At 29.6% G+C, this 11,779-nt stretch overlaps 1 protein-coding gene and 1 long non-coding RNA gene across 2 annotated transcripts; both read right to left on the bottom strand.

Annotated features, from left to right (window-relative positions):
• Positions 1-6,234: 6,234 nt before the first annotated feature.
• On the bottom strand, positions 6,235-7,531 carry LOC147816973 (uncharacterized). The gene is made up of 4 exons (XR_015428649.1): positions 7,378-7,531; positions 7,009-7,186; positions 6,640-6,817; positions 6,235-6,448 (listed from the first exon to the last, which is right to left on the bottom strand). It is a non-coding gene; the product is annotated as an uncharacterized LOC147816973 (long non-coding RNA).
• Positions 7,532-9,711: 2,180 nt separating this feature from the next.
• Positions 9,712-11,568, bottom strand: LOC147816972 (uncharacterized). The gene is made up of 2 exons (XM_087157578.1): positions 11,508-11,568; positions 9,712-10,521 (listed from the first exon to the last, which is right to left on the bottom strand). The coding sequence occupies exon 2, from the start codon at positions 10,492-10,494 to the stop codon at positions 9,712-9,714; it is 783 nt and encodes a 260-aa protein (XP_087013704.1). The 5' UTR covers positions 10,495-10,521; positions 11,508-11,568.
• Between the last annotated feature and the right edge of the window lie 211 nt (positions 11,569-11,779).

Raw genomic sequence — 11,779 nt, 5'->3', positions numbered from 1 at the left:
ACATCTCTCTAAATAGTCAGAATAGAGATATTAAATTAAGTAAAATGTATAAATATATATTACAATATCAAATGTATGGAATTATAAATAATTTTTTTTTCCATCCTTGAATTAAAATTTAAAAACATGAGTTGAAGATAAATAAATTCTAATAATCTTTGTAATTAAAATTCAGATATAGCTTATAATGTCGAAACAAAAATTTTAAAAAATTCAATTTAAAGCATGTTTGATTAAAAAATATCAAGATATTTTGAAAAATATTTGCAATTGTACAATGAATGAGCAAAAAAATATATATATCAAAGTTACAATAAGAATCTTTAACCTTCCTCGGCATCACGCCAAAACCATGAACTTTGGCAATAAACAGGTTCGTATTTTTAGTATGGTACTAACAATATATCATATTTTGTTTCCTATGCGATACAATGAATGACCATAATAAAACACTTAGGATATTTTTACGGGAGCAAAATATAATAATTTTAACAAGATATATATAAATTTTTACAGTAGTATATGTAATTATATGACATGTGTAGAAATTGATTTTTCTTAACCCTTTTGGATGCAAAAGGCCCAGTCTGTGTCGGAAAAAAATGCATATTATTAACCGCTAGCAATTTAAAACTATTTATAGAAATAACAACTGGAAACTAAATGTACCTAAAACTAATGGTCCACAATATTTAACAACTATTTTCCAAATAACATAAAATTCAAGTAATAAATCTGTATATGGTGGCAGTTGCTAATATAGTTAATCTTCATCTAACATTTCTTATGTTGAGAAAAGCTATGTGTTTGCAATTCTTATTTTACCCTGATTGCAAACACAGCAAGCTTATAGTAATAACCCATAGGCTCATGTAGTTGGCTCATAGTGGGTTGCAGCTTTCAAATCCGTTATAACATTGCCAGCGTGAGAAGAACTGAGCAGTGGTAACTTTTTCTTAGTGTATTAAAAAGAAAATTATAATTTGGAGAAAAGACTAGAGAGAAAGTATGTTTATTTTCCTAAAATTCAATGGCAATATAAGGTTGACTATGGGGGAAATATTAGTAAATCGATGGGTTAATCATGCAAGCTAAATTGTTAAATATCCCTTTAAAATTAAAATACAGCTTCCTAAATAAAAATTTCATTTTGGTAACAATAGTTTGTATTAAAATCTTATCAGTAAATGCTTAAAAAAATTTTTTTTAATAACTTTTGCATTGAAACATGAAGCACAAAATTTTAACACCGAATAAATATAAAAAAAAGTTTCATTACACTGTAAATATTATTCATGCGTCAATCACTAATTTTCAACAATATTATCATCGAAACATCATAATTTGAAACAACATGACATTTCACAAACCCTTCTGTATAAACTGGTCTACTAGAAAACTATAAAAGTAATTATTGTCTTATATTGTCTTCATGAATTTGACAGACTTGATAGCTTTAACATCCCAAAACACAAAGGCCATTTCCTACTTAAATGACAAAAATTTGACAAGTTGAAAAAGTTTTCTAAATCACTATGACTTCATGATTTATACAACAGTTGATGGCCTCATGTAAATGGATCATACTATTTTTCATTTATTATTGATCATACCGAATTGATAAAGATGTGTTCAGAATTAAACAAACTAAGAAAACCCATAATTAATAAATTTCTTTTACAGATGTCCCTAAATTTTGTCTGGAAAGTGAAAATGCTAAAAACTCTTACAATTAAAAGATCTTAATTAGTTCTCTTTTTTAAACAAAACTGATAAAAGGAGGATGAAAATTTTGAGGTGGTGAAGCTCCGTGATTGTTCATTGCTCAAGCCTCTCATAATTCATTTAATATGTAAAAGGATTGGCTTTTCATATGGCACAGACAAATGCAACATTACACTGAAATGTAATGTGAAAACTTATGAACAGAACATTGCAGAAATTAAGCTTCTTGTGCAATTCATACAGACAATTGACATGGCAAGAAATAATCCTATTTTAAAAAGAAAAAATTAAGCACCCAATACAATCAACAAAAAAGCACATTTAGGGCTTCTAAACACGAAAATAAGCACCTTTATAGACCTTTTAAAAATGCTAAACAATCTGAAAAATACTAAATTTTTATATTTCTGTTACTTAGAAATGTAACAGTTTTTCATTCAAAAAATAAATAGATAAAACTTATATCTCAAGTTCCTAGTCCAAAAATAATCAAATATAATTTCGAATATATGGATTGCGATTACTACAGCAGAAATTGGATACTCTTTCAATCAGCATAAGTTACAAGTTGTTGCATCTGGTCCATTGTCTTGCCATTTGGCTAGCATGTATTTTCTTGTTGACTGTTAATAATTGTTTGAGACAGCAAAAGGCTTATTCAAACAAGCATTTGCTTGCTAAAACAACATGTTAGAGATAAAAATTAACTAGCTATGTTATGTACACAATAATACAATAGATCAGAAATAAAACTAAAGCTATATCAAGGTTGCCAAATAAGTGATTTTTTCTTCTTTTTTTTTGAAAATCAGGCAATTTTTTCTCTTTATAATTAACATTTCATTAGTGTGTTGTAAGGACAGTATAAGAAGCATATCAACTTATTTATAAATAAAAAATTTACTGTAATATTCAATTTCTCCTTCATTAATTGGTACTCATTTTAATCATGGATCTAATCATTCTCAACAAAAATCAAATACAGTAAAACACTTATAAAGCACCCCTGAAATTTTAAAGAAATATTTGTGTTTTAGTAAGGAGCGATTAAACTGTATAGAGATTACAATCTGTAAAGTTACAAAATCAACATGTTTGCCATGATATTTGTTAAAGTTATTAATAATCATATTTATAGAAACAATGTATAAAACCAAATAATTTAATTAAATAGATTTTAGAAATATAATTATAAGAAATAAATTTCTGGAATATACATTAGATAACTAATAATGCCTGCATTTGTTATATGTTTGTTTTTATGAAAAATGTCAGCACTATAGCAACATATGCAATCAATAAACAGTAGAGAAACAAAATGAAAAAGAATGGAATAAAAATGAGAAAATTTTCTTATGAAACAAGCAAAAATACAAAAATTTCCTCAATCTTTAAATTATCGAAAGAAAAACAGAATCATTGTGAAAAATAATGTCTATATTCTTATTAAGCCAATCATCTTCCTGGTTTGCATACTTTACTAACCGGGAATAATAAAAAAAAAGCCATATTTGCTATATATGATAAGAAAATATATTCTTATAAGAGAGGGTAATGGGAGGGAGCACTCATTTGGTATTGATGCAGGGGACACTTGTTCAGTTTAATACAAGACATGCACTCTATTTACTACCAGTACCAATCTGTTGAATAAATATACAAATTGGATAGTCACAATTTAATAAAATAATGTTTAGTTAAACATATCACATAGACATTACCTCACAATTTCTTGGTAAAATAATGACAATTGAGAAAAATAATATACCTGGGTAGAACTATTTCCATAGAATCGACGAGCAAGTAGCAACCCTGCCTCTATTGCAACAGCAATCAATTCTCGCTTTCCCACCAAAATATCACCAATTGCATAGATCTATAGAACATTAGTTGGTTCATTCACAACACGAATTTTACCATTTCTAAAATAGAAAGTAATAAATGTAAACAATTTCTGAAAAAATTCATACAAATCATTATAATCTGGCAAGGTTGGCTGATTTAAACCAAATAAGTTTTAATTTTTTAAGAAACAAAGTTTGATTTTTTAAAAAACCTTTTCAAAAATTTAATTTTTCATTACTTATTTAATCAAAATAATCTTAGTATGAACAGAAGATGTCTATAACTTCTTTAAAAAAATAGAGTGTCACCAAACTTATGTTCGGATAGTTTTAAAAATAATCTAAATAATGTAGTTATTGAACGGGTCAAGACAAAGAGTGAAAGAAATTTTTTTTTCCATTTTTTAATCGAGATAAAGATACATTATGACTACCATAATCAAAAGAATAAATAGGAATGAAGTGCTATACCGAATACTTTTATACTAGTACTTTATACTCCCTTTGAGCATTTTCATTATATACTATTTTAGTTAATGCAGCATTATGTTAATAAGCCTATGAACCTATATAATGAACTTTTTGCCAAAGGGAAACAGGCGTTATAACTTCAAAAAATTACCCCATTAATATTTACTTATAACTAAAATATACTTGACTTGACCATCTCGGATACTGTAAAATGTTAAGCCCCATTATATTGAAACAAATGAAAAAAGTATGTTATTTTTTATTGATTATTACAGCATTAGAACTAAAATTCATTTTTAGTATTTTATTTAAAGCATTGCTTAATTTAACATTCTAATTTAATTCATAATTGAAATCATGATTTAAATCAGTTTATTTAAAAAAAAAATCAGTAATTTACATCAATTGCTTAAAAAATAATTAATTGAAAAATTTACATACTGATGTAAATAAATAATTTAAATTTTAATCAATTTAAATTCCAAAATTTTCAAAGTTTTAAAATTTATTGTTATTAAAAAGATTCAGTCAGAAAAATTATGCTAATATTTAGCAGTCTAATGAACTCCATAAATTTTGAGTAGAAATTCTAAAAATTTTATAATGCTTACAAATTTTTCAGATTGCAAAACATTTGCGAAAATAGTATAGTCTTCAATAAAAAGCATTATTTTATATGATGTAAGAACTTTTTAAAAAAAAGTGTAATGACTTAAAAAAAATGCAGTCATGAAAAAGAAAATAAATAAATTAAAATTACATACTTGGGATTAACTTTCACACCAACAGTTTCTAATCCAATGCCAGTAGTACAGGAATCACCCCCAATAGCAAATAATACCTGAAAAATTTGTTGGTAAAAAATTTACAAAATAGCATAACAAAATAAAGCATAATTGTATCAAGACATCAAGCACGATTACTTACTATATCATATTCATCAGCAATTTCTTCACCTGATTCGATTATTCCAATTACTCTAAACATGTTTTCAGCAGATTCATTTTTCTCAATCTATAAAATAAAACAATTACAAACATTGTAAGAAACAACATATTTTGTACACATACAAATGGTCCTTATTTTTAAGAGCAAGTACATTGAACTAATAAAAAAAAGAATTTAAAAACAATTTATAATACATAACAATATATTTTAACATAACACAAGAATAACAATATATTTCCATATAATGTAGAGTAAATAAAAAAAAAACTTTCATAGGAAAACAATACAAAGTGTACAAAAAAAAATTATTTCAAAAGTATAATCAAGTTATGAATTCATTCCTCATAAATGTTCAATACGCAATAATTTTGTTATACACTATACATCAAGGCTGAAATGTCCTTCTTGCCAAACTTTAGGCACCACGTCTGTATCGATGCTGGAAATTGCAGCTGATACGGGCTTACAAATCAATTATGATTTAACTACTTGGAGATTCTTTACTAACCCTCACAGGAAAAAATTACATAGAGTGAAATCTGGAGAGCATAGCTGCTTATGCATGAGTGAATTGTTTGTGGTAGATACATAACCAATCGACCCCTGTATTAACATGTTATAAATAGTTGTTTTTCAGCCCCTTTTGTTGTCACAAGATTAATGGACTCTTTAGTGCCATTTATTGATCACCATTCAAAATTACTTATATTACTTCGCCATGTATGTACATTGTCAATGAAAACATTTATTTCATGTTGCATAGTACTCCTACTAAGCAACATTGGAAAATTGGATTGAAAAACATTGACAATTTTAGGTGAGCCTCAATCAAATTGGGATTTAGCTGTTTAATCAATAACATTGAAATCAGGCTTTTATTTTGATTTGCTCAGTATTTCCTAAAGTTATGGATTTGGCAGACCAAGCTTTGAACATGGAATTTTGTTCAGATAATGAAACAGATCCTTATCCTTATAGTTAACAAAATTACAGCTTCAATCAAATTTAGGACAATATTTTAAAAAATATTTTAAATAAAATAAATGGTTGCTTTGTATACCATTTTAATATGATGTTTGCAAAAATATCAAGAAAGATCAATTTTTATTATTATTTCAAACTGGAATATTTTATAACAAAAAGACAATAACAAAAAGAGTAAATGTATCAGAACAATTTTATATAATTTTAAATACTGTTGAAGCTTAAAAGCCATTTTAAAATCTAAATGTATATATACCTTTGTAGGAACACAAGGTCAGAGAAATTTTATGCCTTCCCCCTGCATGTAGTTGCCAATTCTTTCAGCCATGTCTTGATCTAAACCTCGAAGCAAGATAGAATGAATCGTGACATCCAACCCAATTCCAGCTATAAATTCAGCTCATTCCAAAGCAACATATGAGGAACCAATAATTAAAGTTTTTCCAGGACTTTTCTCCAAATAGAAGAGAGCATCACTAACAAAGAAAAAAATAATAGCAATTAACATTTCATATAAAGTATGCTGAGATCATAATTTTCATCCCTAGTAGTTAACAAAAATTAAAAAATAATCTACGAATAACCTTTTGTATGGTGATATTACTCCTCCCTTTAATAGGGCGAGTTGAAGCTTAAAAGCCATTTTAAAATCTAAATGTATAGATACCTTTGTAGGAACACAAGGTCTGAGAAATTTTCCAATGATCCATCCATTTTCCAATGATCCATTTTCCATGACATCCAACCCAAATCCAGCTATAAATTCAGCTCATTCCAAAGCAACATATGAGGAACCAATAATTAAAGTTTTTCCAGGACTTTTCTCCAAATAGAAGAGAGCATCACTAACAAAGAAAAAAATAATAGCAATTAACATTTCATATAAAGTATGTTGAGATCATAATTTTCATCCCTAGTAGTTAACAAAAATTAAAAAATAATCTACGAATAACCTTTTGTATGGCGATATTACTCCTCCCTTTAATAGGGCGAGTTGAAGCTTAAAAGCCATTTTAAAATCTAAATGTATAGATACCTTTGTAGGAACACAAGGTCTGAGAAATTTTCCAATGATCCATCCATTTTCCAATGATCCATTTTCCATGACATCCAACCCAAATCCAGCTATAAATTCAGCTCATTCCAAAGCAACATATGAGGAACCAATAATTAAAGTTTTTCCAGGACTTTTCTCCAAATAGAAGAGAGCATCACTAACAAAGAAAAAAATAATAGCAATTAACATTTCATATAAAGTATGTTGAGATCATAATTTTCATCCCTAGTAGTTAACAAAAATTAAAAAATAATCTACGAATAACCTTTTGTATGGCGATATTACTCCTCCCTTTAATAGGGCGAGTTGAAGCTTAAAAGCCATTTTAAAATCTAAATGTATAGATACCTTTGTAGGAACACAAGGTCTGAGAAATTTTCCAATGATCCATCCATTTTCCAATGATCCATTTTCCATGACATCCAACCCAAATCCAGCTATAAATTCAGCTCATTCCAAAGCAACATATGAGGAACCAATAATTAAAGTTTTTCCAGGACTTTTCTCCAAATAGAAGAGAGCATCACTAACAAAGAAAAAAATAATAGCAATTAACATTTCATATAAAGTATGTTGAGATCATAATTTTCATCCCTAGTAGTTAACAAAAATTAAAAAATAATCTACGAATAACCTTTTGTATGGTGATATTACTCCTCCCTTTAATAGGGCGAGTTGAAGCTTAAATAGCCCCCCCCCCCTTTCGGTAGCCCGACGACCTGCACGCGAAGTCGAGCACTTTACGGTAGAACAGTTTAACGAGGACCCCTACCGCACACCCTCGGTCCCTACGCAGGCTGAACCAAGTGGTCACCCACCCGCACACTAACCGTAGCCAGTGATGCTTGACTTCGGTAATCTGCTGGGAACTGTGTCTTAACGATTAGTCCACTGCGGGACTGCTTATATTTGCATTTTTATCAATATGTTGTTGTTGTGGTTCATTTACGTCGCACTAGAGCTGCACAGTGGGCTATTGGCGACGGTCTGTTTGTTTGTTTATTCGAATTGTGAATGTTTATTTCGAAATACTTATTTAAAAATATTATTTTAATTAGCTTTATTAGTGTTTCGAATAATAATAATACTTTTATCTGTTACTTTGACAGGTAATGTAAAAAATAAAAAAAAATTAATGAAAAGAGCCTGATTTAAACATTAAAAAAAAATCTGATTTTTCTTTAAAAAAAATTCTGAATTTTGCAGATCCAGCTGGAAATAATGCTTAGAATGTAGGCATCTCCAAGATACATCTCTCCAAGAGCATTCTGCCGAAAATCCATTTGTATCGCATGCAAATAACGAATAAGGTAAGAGCAAGTACTTGTATCGAAGCAATAAAAAAAAATTTGGTTCAAAGTGTAATCAATCATTTCGTCAAACAGATGACAAAAGTTTTGTCATAAATGATGAAATAAAAGGTCCCACAATTTCTACTACTCGTTAGTGATTGGCATTGCAGTTAAATCAAGTTTCTAAATTTGATTTTTAGAAGTACATCATGATATTAAAGTAGAACTCAGATAGAAACTAGAAAAAAAGTATTTTTGTCAAAAAGGTAAACTTACCAAGACTTGTAATTGTGCCGCAGCATTATGAGGAACTCTTAAGGTTAGCATCAGATTTGTCTTTTGCTCTTAGGAGAAGAGCATCTCTTCTTTTTTTTTTTCTCCACTACTTAAAAGGATCAGCTAGTTAATCCTCTTTTCTACACTGTTCATCACCAGTTAATCCAAATGAACCTAGAAAATTCATTGGAACAATAAATAAACAGTTTTATTTTCTTTCTGTTAATACAAACAGGTAAAACAGCGTTTTATTTCTTGGACAAAATGAATGTCAACAGATTTCCTGCTCTAACTCATAAACAAATTTTCTAAGCTGTGCAAAGCTAAAAAATAAATTACAAAATATTTCTCTTAAAAAATCTGATACTTTATTGGTCACATATCTAAGCATTTTTCCTTTTGCTACGCTTATCTTAGCATTCATTCACGAATTAAGGATATTTGAAAGTTATTTATTTATATAGATATTAGTTATTAGGCAATATTATTTTTTTTTTGGGGGGGGGAGAAATCTATTTTATTTTCACATGAGCATATTAAATGCAAGAAATATTTTTTAAATATTCAAACTTTTCGAACTTTTTCTACATTTTATGTAAGATTTTATATATTTAAGTATATAAAAATTAACTATTATAGTTATTGCACCAAAAATAAGGAAAAAATATTGACTTACAACATAACATACGACTGGGAAAAAAATATTTTGTTTTCTCTTCTAAGTAGAAATAACCTTTCACGCTTCACAATTTTAAGTAATGTGCTAAATAAATTTTATTTTATAAATCTGTCTCAATCACTTAAATTTAATAGAAAACATGCACCTATAGATGCAAGTATTCTAATATGTTAAGAAAAAACTATGAACGAATAAGTTTTACAGAATTCAGAAAAATAAATATTATTATCATAATATTTTATTCAGTTCTTTTCAAATATTTAAGTCTACGTAACTATACTTCGTTGGATTTCCAGTTAAAGGGAAAGTATAATAAGTTTTAACGGCAAATAATTGAACGCTGACACTTAAGGATGAATAATGTTCTAGATTCCAAAATAATAACTTACTTATGTCTCTTAGGGTTGCTGCAAAAGGAAGGATCTTCATGAAAATTTATGCCGGGTACTTTTTGGAGTACCTCGTTCTTTTCGGAAGGCTAAATGGAGGGTCGGTCTTTAAGAACGCTTTGCTGGATTCGATTAGAAGTGCAAGCCTCGTGCTTCGCCTCCCAGGGTTTCCTCTTCGCCTCCGAGCCTGAGGCTGCTGAGGAACAGGTGCTGGTGTTGGTACTGGGGGGGCTTGCACTGGAGGAACTTGCACTGGAGGTGATGCTAATGGAGGTGATGCTGTCGGGGGTGATGCTGTCGGGGGTGATGCTGGTGGGTGTAGTGGTGGGGAAGATGGTGTTGGAGAACTCGCAGATGCCAACGGAGGAGAAATTGGTGCTGGACTAATTGTTGGTACAACAGGTGATGGTAGAGTTGGTGACGGCTGGAGGGCAAGCGGTGGTGATGGCTTCTGGACAGACGACAGATCCATCGTTGGAGAAGTAGGTGGTATGACTTCTTCAGCTTCAATGGGAAAGCTGTTGTTTAAGCTGTCCTGGATGGATCTTCTGAGGCCGGAGCTGCTCTCTTCTATATCTGCATCTAATCTGCTCCGGGCCTCTTCAAATGATAGACCTTGCGACACCCTGTCGATGAATCTAGAAGCCAGCATCACCATGGTTTCATTGGCCAGGGATGTCGCAATTAAGCTGGCGTGGTCTATCATTTGGTTTCGTTGTTCGTTCCTCCTTCGCCTGTCCTGTTCCTCTTTCTGTTTTCGGAACTCGTGGGCTCGCCGACGTTCCTCTTTGGCGAATTCCACCGTTGTCCTCCGTCTTTTCTCAGCCATCTCCTTCTCCTGCCGCTGTTTTCTGACCTAAAATGTATTCCAATATTACATAAAAATCAATCATATTTAGATTCAACAGCATTCAAACATATCAAAAATAAGCAAGTTATTCAAGCCCTTCGTTATATTATCCAAGTGGATTTAAGGCGAAATAATTTGAAAATAGAGCTTTATTTGTGAAATGACTTACCGAGGTAAAAACAAATTTAGTCTTTTGTTTCAAATTTACAGTTTTAATTTTAAACTACTTTTAAGTTTTATTATTTCTTTAAAATTATTTTTTGAATTTTGCTTTGAACTGAAAAATGATAACCATTGGCTATCGTAAATTTGGTGATCTATTTAAGCATAAAACTTATCTGATTTTTTTCACTTTCTGCTGAATCCTTTATTATCGTTATATTTTTTCCCTCAAAATCTTTACTTAAATCTGACTAAACCCCTAAAATCTGACTAAACTTTCTCTATTAGGTATTTTTTTCTAATACGTGGGCACATGCTTTAATTTTAATCTGGAAATCAAAAGAAATTTAAAAAGATTAAATATGCTGATGAAATATAAGAAAAAAAACAAAAAAGAATCAGAAGATGTAGCTAATTGTAGGCACTATTTAAAAAATTACAAAAGAGCAATATATAAGCTCATTCACAGAGTACACCTATTATTTGTGGAGCTGTTGAACCTTATTTTATTACAATCTGCATCTATTTTAGCAGTACAATTTTAATAAGATTCTTTTAATTTTTGTTTTAAATTAATTATTATTTTTTTAAATTTGTATGTTCATAATATTTTGATAAATTTCACTTTTGGATTTGTTGAAGATACTTGGTTATTGCGAGCCCTGCTTAAAAAAAATCCTAGGTTTGATAGAACAATTAAATAAAGACTTTTCGTTTAATTTTAAAAAAGTTTTCTTACATCTTAATTAATTTCTGGATATTCATTTTTACTTATTTAATTTAACGTGCACCTATTTAAAAGTACTGTTTAATGAAAATTATATACTCACATCTTCGGGTGTCTCCGCCCCTTGTGCCCGCCTAGAAGAAAATTCTTAGAGTCAAACAATGCACATTATAATTTTTATCATATTATGTTTAATAACAAGGATATCATATTATATTTAATAACAAGGATATTTAATAACAAGGATCACTAGTATATAAGGCAGATTAACTAGATTCTATGTTGGAGCGCCTTTTCATTGATGAATGTTGACATTGTCGATAGTTACCCTCCCATATTGGTGATCCGGACGTAATATGGACACACCTACCTTGA

Source organism: Parasteatoda tepidariorum, chromosome 1 (genome assembly GCF_982258835.1).
Source record: "Parasteatoda tepidariorum strain Cologne lab strain chromosome 1, Ptep-v5.0, whole genome shotgun sequence".
Classification (NCBI taxonomy): domain Eukaryota; kingdom Metazoa; phylum Arthropoda; class Arachnida; order Araneae; family Theridiidae; genus Parasteatoda; species Parasteatoda tepidariorum.
Note: the sequence above shows the minus strand (reverse complement) of the source record. Positions and strands in the feature narration are given on the sequence as shown.